The sequence below is a fragment of the Brassica napus genome, unplaced genomic scaffold (assembly GCF_020379485.1).
Source record: "Brassica napus cultivar Da-Ae unplaced genomic scaffold, Da-Ae ScsIHWf_528;HRSCAF=793, whole genome shotgun sequence".
NCBI classification, from domain to species: Eukaryota; Viridiplantae; Streptophyta; class Magnoliopsida; order Brassicales; family Brassicaceae; genus Brassica; species Brassica napus.
In genome coordinates this window covers 137,639-158,831 of record NW_026016596.1, presented here as the reverse complement: position 1 = coordinate 158,831, position 21,193 = coordinate 137,639, and the positions used below count along the sequence as shown (strand labels likewise).

Below are 21,193 nucleotides of genomic sequence, written 5' to 3'. Positions count from 1 at the left end.
CCACGATCATTCAATTTCATACCTTTTTAAAAGTAAAAAACTGAACTATATTGTATATTTCATGGTTTGGCATTTCACAAGCATTATTACTGTAAGATTTCAAGATTGCAACAATTTGTTCGTATCAACTTTCAAAAAAGACGAAAAAATAAAACAGTTTGTTCATAACTTTACGATTTAAAAAAATCATATCCGAGACAATAAAACAGTACCATGAGTCTACAGTTAACTGGTGTATTAGTTGAGTACTTACAAGAACTTTATAATCAATAATTTAAACACTGACGACGGAAAACCATGCATGGTATGAAAATCACTACACTTGATTAAATGATTTTATTTCTCATGGTAAAGACACTAAACGACGTCGTCTGTCGGTCGAGAGGAAATGTGGGTACAGGCGTGTGTAGAGAACAGTGCGCTCTCCACGACCCTACGGTCTCCAGTCAACCCTGCACTGTCGTTGGTGCACGCGCTTCTCTCTTCTCCCACACGTTTTTCCCAGCTCATTCGTTTCTGTCTATATGTTTCTGTGTTAAACACACAATACTCGGAATACAACTTATAAATATTCTTTTTCAGTATAAAACTGATTTGATTCCCACATTCCTAACAATTACTGCTACTCTCGGATAAGTTTCGATGTGGAGCTTCTTTTATTTTCAATAGTAATGTGAAGCTTTTATCCAATCTATTTGTTTTTCCTTTGGATTGTACTTTTATTCTTTGTTATCTTTCTCTATCTAGATACTATATGTTAAGATAGAAGGAAACAACACGATGCATGCATTTATCATACGAGCAATGACATGAACAATGATTAAGTCGATCCCCCCCCCCCCTCCCCCAATTACCATTGACATGTAATTAATCATACTTAATTCATTAACAATATCAGATCAGCGTACCGTTTGAATCTAAGAGAACAAGCTTTGGACGTCCAAGGACCCCGGCAAACGACCTATTAGATGACTATAGATTTTGAGATGGATTTGCCAAGAATCTTGAAGTCCTGGAAAGTTGTTTGTGTTAGTGCAAAGATGACACCACAATTGAGTAATGCAGAAGATAAATCAAAGAGACAATAAGATACAAGCAACCAACTATGCTTTATTATAAATCGCCTAAACAATCTATTATAAGATTTGCTTATCAGCTTTTACACGTCAGTGTTAACACCCTAACACACGTTACTGACAGATTCCTAATCTACCCAAACATGTCTCTTTTCCGTCAGTACTTCAGCATCTGCTTCAGCACGACCTAAGAACACCCCTAAGGGATTTTCACCATTCCTCTATAATAATAACCAGTGTCTTATGGAATACAGACGACTCCATAGCTCTTTTATAGTGATCTCCACGTTCCTGAAACCCTAGTCTCCAAGGCAACATGAATATGGACAACTTCTATATCTTTTTTTTTTGAAAGAATTTTAAATTTATTCAAATAAAAAAAAACCTTTGTACAGAGTTTTATCTGCTACCATATTTAAATACAATGAAATGCAAATCAAAAGAAAATATGCTTCTATATCTCTCAAGCTATACTAGCCTCTGTTAAACCAATCCTCCTTCTATATCAATAAGTACACTTTCCTTTTCTTGAAATGTACTTATTCCTCAAGGCATAAACTTGCTCCCCAAGTTTATCTCTTGCCTTTTCTCCATAGTATAAACTTGCTCCTCAAGTTTATTCCACGCCAGCTCAGCATCTCGCGTCCACATGGTCTCTACCACTCCGCATGCCTCCTGGTTCACTCTCTGACACACACTGCCTCAGCAACTACTTCAACGACTACGTCAAGACATAAACCCTCAGTTTATCCTTCTCCATCTCAGCATATCTTGCATCCACATGGTAACCCACCACTCCGCATGCTTTATGTAGTAACGACTAATGCATCCAGTATCAGTGACTTCGTCGCCTAGTTAGTCACGAAAGACTATTGACATCTACAAGCTCCACTTGCATCTTCAGTTTGCAGTTAAAGCTTTATGTTGTCCGGTTATATTCAGTTGACAAAAGCATGAAAATGTTGTATACTACTTACAATTGAACACTAGTAACAAACAAGCATCAGAAAATTAAACAAACAAAACGACTAGCTGGTGCCTATACGATCGTTATTTAACTATTTTAGTTAGAACTTAGAATCAAAGAAGCATCAGAAAGAAGAATTGGCCCAGGATGTAATGGAAGGGACTAATCATAGTCCATGAAAGAAGTATTGGCCCAATTAATAGAAGCGGTCTACTACAGTTTATGATAATCCAACGTATGTCACCGGGTCAGAAATTTTTTTTTTTTCAATTGGGCTTCTCTCTTGTATCGTAAGCGTTGATATTAGGAAAAAGATTATATATGAAAACGTCTAAAAGATAGAAAATGACCCCTTTGCGGAGTCTTGTAGACAAGGATCATCAATTTGGCATTTGCGGACTACGTATGATAAAGATTTAAAAGTCTTTTTAATTAACATTATTTTCATATCAATGATGATCCTTTTGTCTTGCAAAGATGAGTCATCGTTTATCTTTAATTATATAAAAATTAAGTAAGTCGGTACGCTAGTTAAAATAAATTTCTTGCACGTTGTCCGGCCATTTATCACGTTGTGAATCTATGATCTTATCTAACTAACTTTCTCACTTCTTGACTTATACAACATCAAAAAGAACGATTCAACTTTATGAGAACTACATTCTCTGAGACCAAAACTATTAACCGTAACTATTATAGTTAAACAAAAACATAATAACATAATCAATGCTTGACTTTCCGGTAAATAAAAAGATCCATGTGGTTCTAAAATGACACTTGACATATAATATATAAAACTTGGGAAGAACATTGAAATGTTATAGTTACAAAAAAAACATTGAAATGTTATACTTTCCCTCTAAATAATTGAGCAAGTAGTGTATATAATATTGTGATGAATGTACCTCTTTTAAAATCTTCAAAATAGTTAATAAGGACTTGGGCTTGTACTTTATAAATAGTTTAGTTTTACCATAATTTATAAAACTATATAGCGTGAGACGCTACTGCATTCTTACAAAACACTAAACATCCAACCATATTCCAATTGACTTGCTTCTAATACGAATGAAGTTACTCAAGCTTCAATAGTCACAGACTTACCTAAGAATGGTAGTATTATTAATGTATTAGTAACCAATGGCAGGCGCACATATATAAGTAACTTTTGAAAATATTTTGCTTATTTGGTAAAACAAGATTATATGAAATGAGGTTTACATAATAGAGATCTTAAGAGCTAAGACTTAGGAACGAAGAGTTCCTCGTTCTACTTTCCGGGGTTGAAATTATCAATATATGAGGTTGTAGGGTGCAAGCAACAAATAAAATAATTGAGAACGGAATATTCCATTGGCTGGTGTAACCTACAATTAATAATAAAACCATCATCGACTTCAAAATTGTATTTTTTTTTATATTTTATGTTGATACAAAATGTGTGTACTTTATAATTTCCAAAGTGCGTGTAACACATATGACATATGGGTCATTGGGGTTAGGCTGGTAGTGGTACCTACAGAGAACGGTTAGAAGAGTCTGTAATAAACTACTCTGTGAAAGGTTCAAATTAGGTTTTCCAAAACTAAGAAACACCCTGTAAATATTAAAGCTGGAGAAGTTTGGTTATGAAAACAAACCATGTGTTAAGGTTTGATATATAAAATATAGCATCTTGATGTAAAAATGAAACAAGTAAACTATCAGAAGAAGTAATTTATCTAAGTTTTAATTCGATATAAGCTACAGTTTAAACAATAGGTGACTTTACACAAAGTACGCAAGAAAAAAAGGCTAACCCCGTTGATTCTAATTATGAATTACCAATTCTCTCTAATCTTAACATATAGTATTATATTTAATAAAACGAAATTTCCTGAAACCATGTGATGTGTGACATTTTTTCTTCTCTTTTCCAGATTAAACTATATTATAGTATTATAAAAATAATGACACGTCAGAGCCAATACGGAGAACACATCTATCCCTCTCGAAGACAAAACTTTACTTCTCTATAAATACTTTCACCGCAACAGTTGCACAAATCTCATTGAAACATAACAAAAATCTAAGACAATGTCTACTCCAATCAAATTCACAACCCTAGCTCTCGTGACCCTCTCGGTGTTACTAGCTTCCTCCTCTCTCGGCGTCGTCACGGCGAAGGCGGATCATCGTAACTCTGAGGAAGTGAAGATGTTCGAGCGGTGGCTAGTGGAGAATCACAAGAACTACAATGGTCTAGGAGAGAAGGATAAACGGTTCGAAATCTTCATGGACAACGTGAAGTTCGTGCAAGAGCACAACTCTGTCCCGAACCAGAGCTACGAACTCGGGTTGACCCGGTTCGCCGATCTGACCAACGAAGAGTTTCGAGCCATTTACTTGAGGAGTAAGATGGAGAGGACCAGAGACTCGGTGAAGTCAGAGAGGTATCTACATAACGTTGGAGATAAGTTGCCTGATGAAGTTGACTGGAGAGCCAAAGGCGCCGTTGTTCCGGTCAAAGATCAAGGATCATGTGGTATGACTTCATGATCTCTCCCTTTCTTGTTTCTTGAATTGCGTTTGCGTTTGCGTTTGCGTTTGCGATTGCCTTTTAGTCGCTGTTAATAATGACCGTAATGATTTTTTTGGGCATAAATAGGAAGTTGTTGGGCGTTTTCGGCGATTGGAGCGGTTGAAGGGATAAACCAGATCAAGACAGGGGAGTTAGTGTCTCTGTCGGAGCAAGAACTTGTTGATTGTGACACAAGTTACAATAATGGATGTGGTGGTGGTCTCATGGACTATGCTTTTCAGTTCATTATTAGCAACGGTGGCATTGATACAGAGGAAGATTATCCTTATACCGCCACTGATGATAACATATGCAATACCGATAAGGTTCGATCATAGTGCTAGCATTTTGGAGTTTATGATCATTAAATTTTGGTAATACTTATGTTCTGTTTTGTTGTCTTCTTGCAGAAGAACACTCGTGTTGTTACCATCGATGGTTATGAGGATGTTCCTGAAAACGAGAATTCATTGAAGAAAGCTCTTGCTAATCAACCTATTAGTGTTGCCATTGAAGCTGGTGGCCGAGCTTTCCAGCTTTACAAATCAGTAATATTCTAATTAAAATAATTTGTTTACAATTCATTGAAGTGAATCTGGTCGACTGGCTACCATACTATCTGATCCGAGTTTGAAATGCTTTCCGACTAATGTTATTGTGTGTTTCCCTCAGGGAGTATTTACAGGAACATGTGGAACAGCTTTGGACCATGGTGTGGTAGCCGTGGGATACGGAACCTCAGAAGGTCAAGACTACTGGATTATTCGTAACTCATGGGGGTCAAACTGGGGCGAAAGCGGATACATTAAGCTCGAACGTAACATTAAAGATTCGTCAGGGAAATGTGGTGTGGCAATGATGGCTTCATACCCTACCAAATCATCAGGCTCAAACCCACCAAAACCACCACCACCTGCACCAGTTGTTTGTGACAAGTCTTACAATTGTCCAGCCAAGTCTACTTGTTGTTGTCTCTATGAGTACAAAGGCAAATGCTACAGCTGGGGATGTTGTCCGCTTGAGTCAGCCACTTGCTGCGAGGATGGATCTAGCTGCTGCCCTCAGGCGTACCCTGTCTGTGACTTGAAGGCTGGTACTTGTAGAATGGTTAGTTTCTTGTTCACTCTCATGGGTTAAAGACTTTTTCTTCTGTTTTGTTTTGTTGCTTTGATTGATTTCTTTATGAAATTTGGTGTTGACAGAAGGCAGACAGTCCCTTAAGCGTAAAAGCTTTGACCCGAGGCCCAGCGACTGCAACCACGAAGGCTACTAATGTGCTTGTGAGCAGCGCTTGAGGAGAGACAAAACTAATAAAGGAATCAACGTATTGTTTTCAGCTTTTCATCCAAAGTGTTCAAGATTCAGTCTTTTGTCTTTAGACACTTCAAGATTGGATCATGCTCGTTAGCTTTTAATACTTTATCTTGGGTTTGATTTGAATTTTATGTAAATATTGAAGAAGTAAGCTGATATATGCTCCACAGCATTATTCTCGTATCCTTTGAATAATAAAAATTTGCCCCAATTGAAGTTAACTGAATACTATTCAGTTAGAGATCTTTGTGGGTTATATTTTCGTTTTATACAGTTCTAAACTTAATTAGCGTGTTAAATCTACAAAAGGATAGTGGTGATTAGTCCGATAACAAATAAAAAGCTAATCTGATTTTATCAAGAGAAATTACTTAGATTGGCTCTAATCATTCTACTAATTACTACTTCAAGTTGTTCGTAAGTGGTGAAGATTACTGGATCATTCGTAAACTCATGGGGATCAAATTTGGGGAGAAAGCGGATACGGTAAGCACCAACGTAACATCAATGATTCTTTTGGGAAATGTGGTGTAGCTATGATGGCTTCTTACCCAACCAAGTCGGTCTCATCATTTGAATTGTTGGCTGAGGTTTGATCTGGTTTTGCTGTAAATTGTGTGTTTAAGAACTGATTAGATATTTATACTACATAATCCAGTTGTGAGGACTTTCAGATGCTTTGAGGTGGGATCCGGAACATGAACCTCCTTTATTCAGAACACACCTGAAGTTTCGTTAGTGTCTCAGCCAGGTTGTTAGCCAGCTAGAACCTTGGTAAACATGTACGCATGATTTGGAAGAGTATACTTCTTTTGTGACATTAACACGTCCTTCTTCCATGTAATGCGTCTTCACGGTCTTTTCATGGTGCACATTGTTCTTGAACAAGATATAGTACTATGAAAATAGCAAAATACCATTACATGCTTGATTGCTTGGACAGTAATCTAATTCTCCCAACAGAACCTTATTAACCAAGTTTTTTTGGGTGAGTATAATATTTGGGATTGGTAACCCAATACAAAATCCGTTCCAATAAGATATTCAAAATTTATGTATTGGGATCTAAATAATTATATTTCAAAATCAGGGTATCTAAATCAAAGGTATATACTTTCATATACACATATATACATATATAATAAATATTTTTTAAAAAAAATCATAAAACTTGTAAAAATAGAGTAGTATCTTGAATATCTATGCTTTTAAAGATTTATAAAATTACGGCATTTATTATATTTTTAATTAATACTTATATATTTTAAAAATAAGTTATTACTCTTAAGTAATTTAATAATATATTTCAGTATTTTATCATACTGCATCCGACAAGAAGTAATCACTAATTCATGCTTTGTTCATTCTCTTCTTTTACTAATAAGAAGAACACCATTGGTTAAGTAGGCTTTTTTTGAAACACTGTGAAACAAAACAATATAAAACTGAATTTCTCGGGAGTATCAATATTATTCACATGTGATGTGACCTTTCTTTCTGTTTCTCCATAATAGAATATACAAACAAATATAATTAAAAATGATGGCACCTACTATGAAAAGCATATCTATGATCCCTCTCGCTCTCCACTATCTATCGTCGACGACAAAAACTTCCCACGCTATAAACCCTTCGCGCAATAGTTGCAGAGATCTCAAGAAGCAAAAAGAGAAAACAATGGTTAAAACTATATCTCTCGTGATCCTCTCCGTGTTACTACTCTCCTCGTCTCTCGGCAGCGCTACAGCGACGGAGACGAAGCAGGGCCAGGAGGAAGTGCAGCGTATGTACGAGCAGTGGCTTATGGAGAATCGGAAGAACTATAACGCTCTTGGAGAGAAAGAGAGACGGTTCAATATCTTCAAAGACAACTTAAAGTTGATAGAAGCACACAACTCTGTCCCGGACCGGACTTACGAACTCGGTTTGACCCGGTTTGCGGATCTGACGGATGATGAGTTTCGAGCTATTCACTTGAGGGGAAAGATGGAAGTGACAAGTGATCCAGTGATAGGAGACAGGTATTTGTACAAAGAAGGAGATGTTTTGCCTGACAAAGTAGATTGGAGAGATGAAGGTGCAGTTGCTCCAGTCAAAGATCAAGGCGACTGTGGTATGAGTGATGTTCAATATATCTTAGCAGTGTTCTCTGTTTTAAGCGATTAGGGGTTCACCTAAACGGCAGATCAGTCGCAAACGAACAAATTTTCTATAATGCCTTTTTAAAAATACATTGGTTTAAAACCGGTCTAGTCGGCCCGCCTATGCACTAATCCCCTATAGAACACATAATTACCGTCTAGCGATTTTTGTAAATTGTTTTAGCATTATATTTGATTTTGTTCGGTTGTGATTGCGTTGTGGTTGATAAAATAGGAGGTTGTTGGGCGTTCTCGGCGACTGGAGCGGTGGAGGGTTTAAACAAGATCAAGACAGGAGAATTAGTATCTTTGTCGGAACAAGAACTCATGGATTGCGACAGAGAGGGGGATTCCGGAAACTTTGGATGTTTAGGAGGTAGCGCAGCCAACGCTTTCGAATTCATCATCGAAAACGGTGGTATTGTAACGGATAAAGTTTACCCTTATACTGAAAATGATACTGCCGCATGCAAGGCCATTGAGGTTTGTATAATTAACGACCATTTCTGTTTGTTGAAGTGCTGGTTATGGTTTCAGTTTTGTAACTCATATCTTGTTTTCATCATGCAGATGGTTACAACTCGGTATGTTACAATTGATAGTCACGAGGATGCTCCTCATAAGGATGAAATGTCTTTGAAGAAAGCTGTTGCTCATCAACCTATTAGTGTTATGATTGAAGCCGAAAACATGAAACTCTACAAATCTGTAACTCTTCCAGTTCACACTTTTCACCAAAAAGCTTGATATATCTTAAAACCCGAATACTAATAAGTTGTGTTTTTCTTCATCTTCATCTAGGGTGTGTTTACAGGACCATGTGATCATTGGTATGGAAACCACAATGTGGTAGTCGTGGGGTATGGAACGACAGAAAGAGGTGAAGACTACTGGATTATTCGTAACTCATGGGGAGCTAACTGGGGAGAAAGTGGATACCTTAAGCTCCAACGTAACTTCCATAATTCAACAGGGAACTGTGGAGTCGCAATACGGCCTGTGTACCCACTCAGGTCCACCAACTCAGCATTTGGTTTGTTGTCTCCAAGTATCTTTAAATTGGGGGTTTTATTTGTTTTAATTGGTTGGGCCTTGTTGTGAGATAGACTTTGCCAAGCTCTATCCAAAAGCCGGGTGTTTGTGTTTGTTATCTTAATTTAGTTCAATCTTCTCATCAAGGGATTTTGAGATTTATTTAAGGCTTTCGTGTTCCTCCATTGTTCAGAACTGATTAAAAAGAGAGAGAGACGTTTTCCTTCCTTGTTTTATTTGATTATAAGTTCATCAAAATAAGAAAATATATAAAGCGCATGAAACACATAAAACATATAGCAAGGACTGGCATTGAGTTAAGTAAAGCTCGTGAAGCACCGACTTATATTTTTATGCTTTACATAACCGTATAAAGCTGAAGAGGTTGATTAAGCTAAAAGCATGATTAATACAGGCTTTTTAAATTAGAATATTTAGCATAATAGAAAAAACGTTTCTTAATTTTAACTAAGAAAAATTAAAAAATGTCTTTTACTCTACCCTAACAAACTCGCATTAATCATGCTCAAAACCTATCCACTCGTTATGCTGTGCCAAGTGACATCAGAAACCCAAACAACGGTCCACTAATGATAGTACCAAGCTTGTCACTCCAGCTAAGCTAGTAGCAATTTTAGGAGGTTCAATGGGAAATCTATAGTTTTCATCACAAAAAAAAATGATCCATCGATGCATCAATAGAACTTAACAATTAAATATATAAAGTCGAGAAATATACGTAAGATCCAAAAGGTCTCCAGATCTAACGGTTGTGATTAATTGTTGACCGGAACTCCCACGTGACATTGGATCTCCAATGCAAAACTGATTTGTTTGTTTTTTTCCCCAATCCATCATCTCTCCCATCGAGCCCTAGCCTCCTCCTCCGTCACCTCGCGCGCGTCAAAATTTGTCAACTTCATCCACGGAGCTTTTTCTTTTTGGATTCGGTTCTCGATCTATGAGGTTCTTCCTACCTCCTATTGCTTTTGGATGTTTTGAATAATTCCGTCATTTTTTTTTGAGATATGATTCTCTTTTGGTGATCTGATTTAATTTTTGTTGCCAAAGCTCAAATGGGTGCATATTGGGCAAATGATTATAATTAGTTACGTGAAAAATCAGATTCAATTCTCTACATCTGATGTTAAAAGTCTCAATTTTTCTGCCTTTGTTGATTAGATTTATGAAATTATCTCACTCATATGTAATTTTTGTATGTGATGTATGCAGAAAGAGGATTTGCAATAGCGTTAATTTACATTTTGGATTCTAGGATCAAGCTTTAGTGTGTTCCTTTTGAGACCTTCTTTGGAGAAGATTGAAAACAATGTCATCTGAATCACAGAATCTCCCTGCTACGGTCACACCAGATGCTCACCCTCCTCCTCCTCCTCCCGCTGTAGAAGCTGGAAACGATGATTCACCTAAAGGAGTAGCGTCAAAGCTATCTGCCTCTGGGATCTCAACATGGGCCAAAAGCTTGAAGGTTCCCCAGCCCTTTGCTTCCACCTCTGATGTTGATAACTCTGAAAAGTCCGCCTTTGCGAAATTTACAAGCGGGTTGGGGCTTCGTTTGTCTCCGAAATCTCCTCAACCAGATGAGACCACGGACGGAGCTTCATCTTCTGCACAGCCCGGTTTGTTTGGGGCGATTACTAAAGGTTTGGTTGATACGTCAAAGAACGCTGTCAAGGCAGTTCAGGTCAAGGCTCGTCATGCTGTGTCCCAGAACAAAAGAAGATACCAGGTGCAGTTAAGCTTATGCTATTTAAGCTACTACATGTTAGCTGTCTTCCTTATCTGAAATTAAATGTTTCTTGTGGTGTAGGAAGGAGGGTTTGATTTGGATCTGACTTACATAACAGAGAACATTATTGCAATGGGGTTTCCTGCTGGTGATATGAGTTCTGGCTTTTTTGGATATGTCGAGGTAAGAGGAGTCAATTTGTATGCTTGTAATCATTTCCCCTGGATTTGCTCTATTTTATTCGAGATGAAGTTAATCTGGCCTATGTTTGTTCAAAACATCATTGCAGGGTTTCTACCGCAACCAGATGGAAGAAGTTATTAACTTTCTTGAAACTCAACACAAGGTAGTATCACTATTTTGCTTTCAAAATTTAGCATTTCGATACTCGATGTGTCAAAGATAGCTAATGTATCTCTAAGAATTTGTAAGTGTGTTAGTTACGGTGCTTTGTTATAATTTCTTTCTTCTTGTAGGGAAAGTACAAGGTTTATAATCTTTGTTCAGAGAGGTTATATGATGTATCACTATTTGAAGGGAAGGTATGTTACTTATATCCTATTTTGTCCTTCCTCTTTTCCTTGCTTTTGACCAGCATATAATTTCCTTGAGTAAATAGAGTCTTAGTTCAAACTTAGGAAAATAGCTACATAGATCACCCACTGCACTATTTCAAGTTACTTTAACTCCGAGGTACTTATGGAGCAGTTAGATTAAAATGGTTCTGTACAAGATTGTGACAATTTGCTTATTTCTTACCTGGACTGTCATACATTATCATGTAAAAAAACCTGCTGCAATGAAGTGGCTCAATTTTCTGTTCCGAATGAATGATTTATTGCTATCTATATTCAGATTATGCAGGCACAATAGTAACCTAGTTGGCCCGCTTCTTTTGCTAGTTTAATGTCCCTAAACATCTTTGTACACTAATAATTTTGCCTCCAGGTGGCCAGTTTCCCATTTGATGATCACAATTGTCCACCAATCCATTTGATTACCTCATTTTGCCAAAGTGCATATTCGTGGTTGAAGGAGGACATAGAGAATGTTGTGGTTGTTCACTGTAAGGCGGGAATGGCCAGGACAGGGCTTATGATATGTAGTCTTCTTCTGTATCTGAAGGTTAAACATTTATCAAAACATTGTGAAAAACATAGTCAAACACAGGGAACTAATCATGTTTCCTTGCTTGTATAGTTTTTCCCGACTGCGGAAGAGTGCATGGACTTCTACAATCAGAAACGATGTGTGGATGGAAAAGGGCTTGTGCTACCTAGCCAAATTGTAAGTTAAAATATGCAATTTATATAATTAAAACTTTCTTTGCTCTTCTGCTGACTAGTGAGTCTACTGTATTATTATTGTGTAGAGATATGTGAAATACTTTGAACGAATATTAACCTACTTTAACGGGGAAAATCAACCAGGCCGCAAGTAAGCTGCTTATTCATATACCTCAATGATGCATACAATGATACAATTGTGTATTGACATCGTACAATTCCTTTTATTTAGGTGTATGCTTAGGGGATTCCGGCTCCACAGGTGTCCCTATTGGATCAGGCCATCCATCACCATTTCAGATCACAATGGTGTGTTGGTCGATCATTGTTCATTGAAAAGTATCATGCTGAGCTAATGTCTGCTTCTAACTTATATGCAGGTGTTCTCTTTACCACGAAAAAGCATCTTCGAACCAAGGATTTATCGGTAAGCCACTGTTATTACTTCATTGCGAGATCCGTTTTTTTGTTGAAGAAGCCTTTGTGAATTTGCACTGTATAATCATTTAGGAATTTTCACGCTTTTGCAGCCAGAAGACTTTTGGTTCAGTGCGCCAAAGAAAGGGGTTATGGTCTTTGCCTTACCCGGAGAGCCTGGTCTAACAGAATTGGCTGGGGACTTCAAAATCCATTTCCACGACCGCCAAGGAGACTTTTACTGGTTAGGAAGCTCGCACCTTGTTATCCAAGTCCAAATAATATTCCTTTCAATGTCACTCACGAATCTTTTCTTTTTTTTCTTCTTCTCAGCTGGTTAAACACGACAATGATGGAAAACAGAGTGATCCTAAAAACCAGTGAGCTTGACGGGTTTGACAAGGTCATTTACTGAATGTTTTACTTTGTGTTTTAACTCTAGGTTGAGCTACTGCTCCATCAGTTCTTGGATTTGAAATGATATATATTCATTTGTGTTTGATCTTTGTTCCAATACAGAGGAAGCTACCTTCGCCTGGGTTTATGGTCGAAGTTGTTCTTGCTGATATTGACCAAACAATCCCTGCTAAACCTAGCTCTGAACCAGCTTCCAAGGCACCCGAAGAAACTTCAGCAGCTAATTCTTCCCCTGTAGAGGGTGTTACACCGGTTCCAGCACCTAAGAAAGAAACAGAGAACCCTGATAAGGACGATGTCTTCTCTGACAACGAAGCAGACTCAACTGGTCCAAACAAAACCACATCATCTGTTTCTTCTCAAACCCCAGAAGCCAAACAGAGCTCAGATGAAACCTCTGGTCTGGCTCGTGCGACTGAGAAAGTGTCTATTTCTGGAAACAAGGGGTCATCATCATCACAGCCGGTGCAAGGAACGGTTAGCAAGGCTGAAGCGACAGAGAAACCCACAGGGTCAGGGGTCAACGTGTCAAGCTCAGAGAGTAGTGAGTTCAAGGTTATGGCAGCTGATGCATCTGTGTTCTCTTTTGGAGATGAAGACGAGTTTGATAGCGATTGAAGAATGATGATTTAAAAGAAGGAAGATGTGTACATAAAGAAAAAAACAAGGGAGTGTTTAAATCAATGAGATGAATCCATTCATTGTGGTGTGGTTTCTTGTTGTTGATGTTGGGTTTTACTGTTGTGTTTTTTTTTCCTTCTTTTCTTGAATGTTACTACACCAAATTATACGTTGGTTGCTTACGTCTTTAATTTGTATTCCGACTTTTTATTATTTGGAATCATAAAACAATTCATGGTCTATCTATAGTTTCACAGTCTTTGGCTTCGATAAAGTAGATGTTTCTTGCTGTGTATTGCAAGATAGATCTGGAGGCGACATTGATGAAATATAAAATGGGAATACAAGTGGCCAATATGATTCATTCTATAAAAGAGAGTACAAAACTCATTTTTGTATATGTTAAAATACCTAACACAGACAAAGAAACCAAGGTTGAAAAAAAAAAACAAGTTATTCAATTGTAATTGGAAACAAGAGAAGTCTTCCGTTTTATGAGTGAAAATAATTTGATTATGCATGTTTTCCATCTTTATGGGAGTATCAGGTTATCCCTTATATATTAAAAGAGAAACATTGTAATAAATGCATTCACACTATAATAGACACGTAGCAGCTTCACAATGATTTGATAATAAATATACTAACGTGTTCACACCATATTCATAAATGTGTTCACACTACATATTTTGCGTTTTTTAATATAAAACTCACATAATAGTTCCAATAAAACTCTAGATTTTTCGGTTCAAATAAAAATAGATAACGAATCAAAAGCCAAACTATATATATATTATTTTTATTGTTTACGGATAAAGTTGAGCAAAATATTCATAAATTTTGATTTGATTCGTTATCCGTTTTGATTTGAACCAAAAAATCTGGATATCCACAATTCTACGAAACAAATCAAATACTAAAATACAATATCCAAAAAAGAAGCAAATCACAAATACCAATATTTTTAGGAACATATATTTAACTCGATCTGTTATATGCATATATATACATCTATGTAAAGAATTATATATATATATATACATTATATATATATTATACTTTATATCAGTTTTACAATATTTTTTATGAATTAAATTTATTATATTAAGTACTAGAATTTAAAATTTTAAATAATGTTTTATTTTTGTAATAAATTGTTATTATTAAATTTTCAATTATTTTTAAAATTTTATTTTATTTACGGATCAAATCGGATATTCTTTAAAATTCTACAACATTTCGGATATCCGAGTCACCGAATATCTCGGTGGCTAAAGATCGAATCGATATGAATGCTTCTAAATACCCAGATATTCGATCTGTGTCCACCCCTACTTAAAGATACAATTTTATTTTATTTATATGAAAAAGTTGACTAATGTCAAGGCCTTTTTTATTTTTAATTAATTTTAATTTTATCTTTCATGTACTGCCTCCGTTTTTTAATATAAGCCGTTTTATGCCTATGCACATAGATTAAGAAAATCATTAATTTCTTATATTTTCGAAACAAAAATATCATTAATTTTTTACCTAACCACAATTTAACCAATAGAAAAATAGAAGATATATTATCATTGGTCAGACAACATTTATTATTAATAAATGTTACATAGAAAACCAAAAACGACATATAATTTGAAACAAAAAAGTTTTTCTAAAACGACTTATATTAAAAAACTACGGAGGGAGTATTATTTTTGACAAAAATGTTATTTATTATTAATTAACTATATCTTTATATATATTTGTCAACTATTTTTATATACTTTTTACATACACATACATGTGCACCTTGATGTGATCACATTGTAACTAAGTATTCACCGCAACTGAAGTATCTAATTTTTTTGAAAGTTGAATTTTTTTTAAAGCTTCTTTCACTACCGACTAAATTGTAGTGAAATGATTTGTCTTAATAATTCTTTTAAACTATTTATCTGTTTAGAAACTATAATATAAAACTATTGGTTCGACATGACAACTGTTTAAAATTTATAAGATGAAAATAAACAAATAATATTAATTTTTGGTTTTACCAGAAAAACCAAAAAATCAAACATTTTAACCGAATAAACTAAAATAAATATTAATTTAAAATAATAATTATATTTTAGAACATTAAACATAAAAAAAAAACTTAAAACCGAACCAATATCCAGATTAAACAGATTTAATGTCTTTTTATTAAAAATAACAAAATTAATAATCACATCCCGCGCAAGGCGCGGGTTATTACCTAGTTAACTTATTATGAAGCGAGTCAGTGGTCGGCATGCTACCTTTACGTGGTAGCACATTTTGTTGAATGCAAAACAATATTAATATAAAAATATTTTAAAACTCAGATGATCCAAAAGATGATGTATTTTTTTTACTTGGCAATTATCTAATTTTATTTTACATTTTGTTTTCATCATGATCATATTTTTCAATTTTCTCAAATCGTTTAGTTATTAAAACGCAAAAAGAAGAGAATACTATAAATTCACAATTCATTCAGTTCAAGAATAGTAAAAATTACATTTTTCCTTTCTCCATGATATTATTGTTACAGAAAAAAACCGTGTTACAACTTTATTAACTAGTTATAATTATAATATTATCGTTATCACTTACCATATTGTATAGTAGTAGTAGTAGTAGTAAAGTTTAGAGCAAAGAAACGTCCATCTCTTGCAGACCACTTGCACAACTCAGGGAGCTCCAGTTTGCTACGGCCACCGTTGCTACCTCTGTTACCGGTGAACCTTGCGGCTGGGCAGTCAGGTGCAAAAGTCCGGTGGTTTGGAATTCCCTGTCACCACCCATCACAGGCATGTGTATTCCGATGATCCGATCTTGACTCGGCTTACGTATTAGATCTATACGTTTGTCCCAAAACACCATCAACGTTGTCGCTAAGGTCTTGGAACTTGAAGCCTAAGTCGAGATGAGCGAGACAGTCGTCTTCCGTTACGTTGTAACCATGAATTCTCGAATCTTCCATCGTTATTTGCACCACTCAACTCAAGCATGCCCTCTACTTCAAGCTGAATACAAATTTTTATATGTAGCCCAAAAAGCCTACCCCTTTGTTCAAGATCGAAAAAGTGATTTCTTTTGCCATCTCAGATATTTGAATTTGACTGTAATTTATGCGGTTATTATAATTGGATTTGCTGAAGACTGTGTAGAAGCTAGTTGGTGTATGTTGAAATCACAGATATGTCATGGCTACTCCTAATACATGTGATTAATATTTGTATCAGTACAGTGATAGCAGCAGTTATGTTGTTACTTCTGTTCGTTGCTTCTCTGCACCCTGATGAATGTTGTGTTACTATTTATGTTTCCCCGTTTAGTTCCCACTTTTATTTGGACTTCTCACCAGTCATAATGCAATCAATGTTCTTATTTTCCAGTTATGTATGATATATCTATTACTTTACTGCAAAATATGAGGAAGACCAAAAACATTTTGACCAAAAACGAATTATTTGTGTTGTTTTTTTAAGTGACAAGCATGGAAATGTTTCTTTTGGTTGCTCGTATGCTACCTTTGCTTCAAATTACTGATGTAACTGATAAGCAAAGATTGCTCGAGTACAAGTCTCTGAAGACAAAAGACTTGTCTTGTAGTCATAGAGTAACTTGCACTATCTTCTTGTAAATAAACCGTTTGGGGAAAATACACCAAGAAACTTGTTTTTGGAAAATAATAAGACACGAGACTAGTGGGATACTTGACTCCGAGGACAAGGAGGTTGACGACAAGTACGCGAGAATTTTAAAAAGTCTTGCAGTTTTCTATATGTGGTTGTGAGCCAATGAATATCTTCAGCGTTGCATAGCAACAACAATAAGATAAATACATTATGCATTTGCTTCGTGTCATATATTATTCACTATCCTGCACGAAGAGCTTTTAACAAAAAAGAGAGAGAGAGAAGAATGAGATTGTTTCTTTTATTTTCTTTCAGTGCTCTCATGTTACTTGAAGCATATGGTTTTACCGATGAACCTGATAGGAAAGCATTGCTCGACTTCAAATCTCATGTTTCTGAAGAGAATCAAGATGTATTGTCCTCGTGGAATAACTCATCCCCTCTCTGTAACTGGAAAGGGGTTACATGCGGCCTCAAACACAAGAGAGTTACCCGTTTGGACCTTGGAGGATGTCACTTAAGGGGAACGATATCACCATCTATTGGTAATCTTTCCTTTCTCATATCACTTAATCTCTCTGATAACTCTATTGGTGGAACCATCCCTTACGAGGTGGGAAACTTGTTTAGACTTAAGTATTTGAATATAAGCTTTAATTTTCTCGAAGGAGAAATTCCAGATAATCTATTTAACTGCTCTAGATTGTTGGACCTTGATTTATGTCATAATCATCTTGGAGGAGGTGTTCCTTCAGAACTAGAATCATTGGAGAAGCTTGAAACTTTAGATTTTGGTGCAAACAACCTCAGAGGGAAGTTACCTGCATCTCTAGGAAACTTGACATCACTCGCGCGAGTTAGTTTTTCAGAGAACAATTTAGAAGGAAGAATTACTGATGATCTAGCTAGATTGACTCAATTGGTGCATCTTGGATTAGGAGAGAACAAATTCTCAGGCGGTTTTCCTCCTTCCATCTACAACTTTTCCTCGCTTGAGTACTTGAACATGTTTGGTAATGTTTTTTCGGGTAGCCTAAAGCCTGATTTTGGTAATCTACTACCAAAACTTCAACTTTTAGAGATGGGAACTAATAGTTTCACAGGGCCTATCCCAACAACAATTTCAAATATTTCAAATCTTCAAGAGTTTTCAATAGAGCAAAACAAAATGATAGGAAGTATTTCTTCGAGCTTTGGAAAACTAAAGAATTTGAAAACACTAAGACTTCACAATAATTCTTTGGGAAGTTACTCCTCTGGAGATCTTGAATTTCTTAAGGCTTTGAGTAATTGTACCCAACTTCAGACATTACTTGTTAATAGAAATAGGCTTGGAGGTGTCTTGCCTACCTCTATAACGAACCTGTCCACCAACCTCTGGAAATTAGACCTTGGAACAAATTTAATCTCTGGAACCATTCCTTATGACATTGGAAATCTCGTAAGCCTACAAAAACTTGTGTTACGCGAAAACTTGTTAACCGGACCACTGCCAAGTTCCATTGGAAAGCTTTCTAGATTGGTGTTCTTAAACCTCACGTCAAATAGAATTTCAGGAGAGATACCTTCTTCAATAGGCAACATCACCTGGTTAGAAAAACTCAATTTGTCTAACAATAGTTTTGAAGGAACTATTCCTCCCAGTCTTGGTCAGTGCAAATACATATTATATTTGCGTATTGGGTCTAATAAGTTGAACGGGACTATACCTCAGGAGATTATGCAAATTCAGTCCCTTGTTGAGCTCGACTTGTCAAATAATTCCTTGACAGGCTCTCTTCCCGAGTATATTAAACCACTAGAACGTCTTTGCACACTGTCTGTCGCGCATAATAAATTATATGGGCAACTCCCTCAAGTTTTGGGAAACTGTCTCTCATTGGAGAATCTGTATCTACAAGGAAATTTTTTTTATGGTGATATTCCAAATATAAAAGGGTTGATGGGTGCTAAAAGACTTGATTTCTCGAAGAATGATTTCTCTGGAAGTATACCTGAATATTTTGGAAACTTTTCCTTGTTGGAGTATCTAAATCTATCCATTAACAATTTCGAGGGAGAGGTGCCAACAGAAGGAAAATTTAGGAATGCTACTGTTGTTTTAGTATTTGGAAACAAATATCTCTGTGGAGGTATCAAGGAACTGAAACTAAATCCATGTATGGTGCAAGCAAAACCAAACCATTCATCTAGTTCGAAGAAAGTTACCATTGAGTTAAGCATAGGCATAGCTTTGCTTTTGATGGTGCTCATCATGGCGTATATTTCTTTATGTTGGTTCAGAAAAATAAAGAATAACCAGCTTAGCAGTAATTCAACATCTTCTTCCACACGAGAGGTTGTCCACGAAAAGATAAGTTATGCATATCTAAGAAATGCGACAGATGGCTTCTCTTCCAGCAATTTGATTGGATCAGGTAGTTTTGGTACGGTGTTTAAGGCATTTCTTCCAACAGAGAACAAGGTCGTTGCAGTGAAAGTTCTAAACCTTCAGAGACGTGGAGCTATGAAGAGCTTTATGACAGAATGTGAAGCTCTCAAGGACATAAGGCATCGTAATCTCGTGAAACTATTGACGGCTTATCTATGAGTTAATGCCGAACGGAAGCCTAGATATGTGGCTGCATCCAGAGGAAGTGGAAGAGATTCGTAGACCCTCAAGAACCTTGACCCTCTTTGAAAGGCTCAACATTGCCGTAGATGTTATTTCTGTTTTGGAATATCTTCATGTTTATTGCCATGAACCTATAGCTCATTGCGATCTCAAGCCGAGCAACGTCCTCCTAGACAAAGACCTGACTGGCCATGTTAGCGACTTTGGCATTGCTCGGCTGCTCATGAAACTTGATCAGGAGTCTTTTTTCAACCATCTAAGCTCGGCCGGCGTCAGAGGAACCATCGGCTATGCCCCACCAGGTAAAACTCTATCACACATCAGTACTGTTTGAGTGAAGAAAATGATTGTACTCTCTCTCTTTTTTTTTTAATTATACTCTTGTTTCTGTGAATTATGGGGAAGAATATGGAATGGGAGGACAACCATCAATATATGGTGATGTGTATAGCTTCGGTGTTCTTCTTTTGGAAATGTTCACTGGAAAACGACCAACAAATGATTTATTTGGGGGAAACGTTACCCTAAACAGCTACATCAAGTTGGCGTTGCCAGAGAGGGTGTTGGACATTGCAGACAATTCTATTCTTAATAGCGGTCTCAGAGCTGGTTTCCCTCTTGATGAGTGCTTGATAATGGTTTTTAAGGTGGGACTTAGGTGTTGTGAAGAATCTCCGAAGAACCGTTTGGCAACCAGTGAAGCCAGAAAGGAGTTAATCTTAATTAGAGAGAGGTTCTTTATAGGCAGACTTTGATGTGTTGACTTTGCAACCCACTTAAAAAAGGAATCTGAGACTTGCATAATATTGTCTGTTATAATTTGTGGTTTTTACTCAAAAACATGATTATTCCTTCAGAATTCTACGTTATATGCAGACAATATAATGAATGCTGTGTCACCACTTTATAAATGCTAATCCTTAAAGCTCTTATTATGTATTTATGCCTTTCTTTCCCTTAATGATCGATATTAGGGTTTTTTTTAAATCTAGACGATCAAGAAAATATTTAAAAGGGATACTAGCCTAGTAGGTAACAATATGGTGTCCTAGTAACGTATTGAATTTGACAGACAGCCCCATGTACAAGATGACTGTTTTGGTGGCTTCATTGATCAATCAGTTTTATTGGTAGTGTTATATCAGCTTGTGATATGAAGGTATAGCTGCAGCTTCATAATACAAGCTGATTTAAATCAATGAGATAATGAAATCCATTCATTGTGGTGTGGCTTCTTGTTGTTGATGTTGGATTTTACAGTATTTTTTGTTTCTTCCTTGAATATTACTGCACAAAATTATACGTTGGTTGCTTACGTCTTTAATTTGTATTTCCGACTTTTTATTATTTG

The 21,193-nt window shown here is 36.2% G+C and overlaps 3 protein-coding genes and 1 pseudogene across 3 annotated transcripts; all 4 read left to right on the top strand.

Moving 5' to 3' along the window:
* The first annotated feature begins 4,079 nt into the window (after window positions 1-4,079).
* LOC125604361 (probable cysteine protease RD21C) lies at window positions 4,080-6,186 on the top strand. The gene is made up of 5 exons (XM_048774772.1): window positions 4,080-4,567; window positions 4,691-4,929; window positions 5,014-5,151; window positions 5,276-5,710; window positions 5,806-6,186. The coding sequence occupies exons 1-5, from the start codon at window positions 4,120-4,122 to the stop codon at window positions 5,896-5,898; spliced, it is 1,353 nt and encodes a 450-aa protein (XP_048630729.1). The 5' UTR covers window positions 4,080-4,119; the 3' UTR covers window positions 5,899-6,186.
* Window positions 6,187-7,441: 1,255 nt separating this feature from the next.
* Window positions 7,442-9,317, top strand: LOC106428368 (probable cysteine protease RDL3). Its single transcript, XM_048774773.1, has 4 exons — window positions 7,442-8,030; window positions 8,294-8,541; window positions 8,629-8,766; window positions 8,860-9,317. Exons 1-4 carry the CDS (start codon window positions 7,457-7,459, stop codon window positions 9,157-9,159), a joined length of 1,260 nt encoding a protein of 419 aa, XP_048630730.1. The 5' UTR covers window positions 7,442-7,456; the 3' UTR covers window positions 9,160-9,317.
* A 579-nt stretch (window positions 9,318-9,896) lies between these two features.
* Window positions 9,897-13,823, top strand: LOC106428376 (phosphatidylinositol 3,4,5-trisphosphate 3-phosphatase and protein-tyrosine-phosphatase PTEN2A). The gene is made up of 13 exons (XM_013869119.3): window positions 9,897-10,056; window positions 10,324-10,840; window positions 10,922-11,023; window positions 11,130-11,186; window positions 11,317-11,382; window positions 11,789-11,965; window positions 12,041-12,127; window positions 12,213-12,277; window positions 12,359-12,435; window positions 12,507-12,553; window positions 12,657-12,787; window positions 12,877-12,946; window positions 13,063-13,823. Exons 2-13 carry the CDS (start codon window positions 10,421-10,423, stop codon window positions 13,576-13,578), a joined length of 1,815 nt encoding a protein of 604 aa, XP_013724573.2. The 5' UTR covers window positions 9,897-10,056; window positions 10,324-10,420; the 3' UTR covers window positions 13,579-13,823.
* A 2,078-nt stretch (window positions 13,824-15,901) lies between these two features.
* On the top strand, window positions 15,902-20,777 carry LOC106428324 (annotated as a pseudogene).
* Window positions 20,778-21,193: the final 416 nt, after the last annotated feature.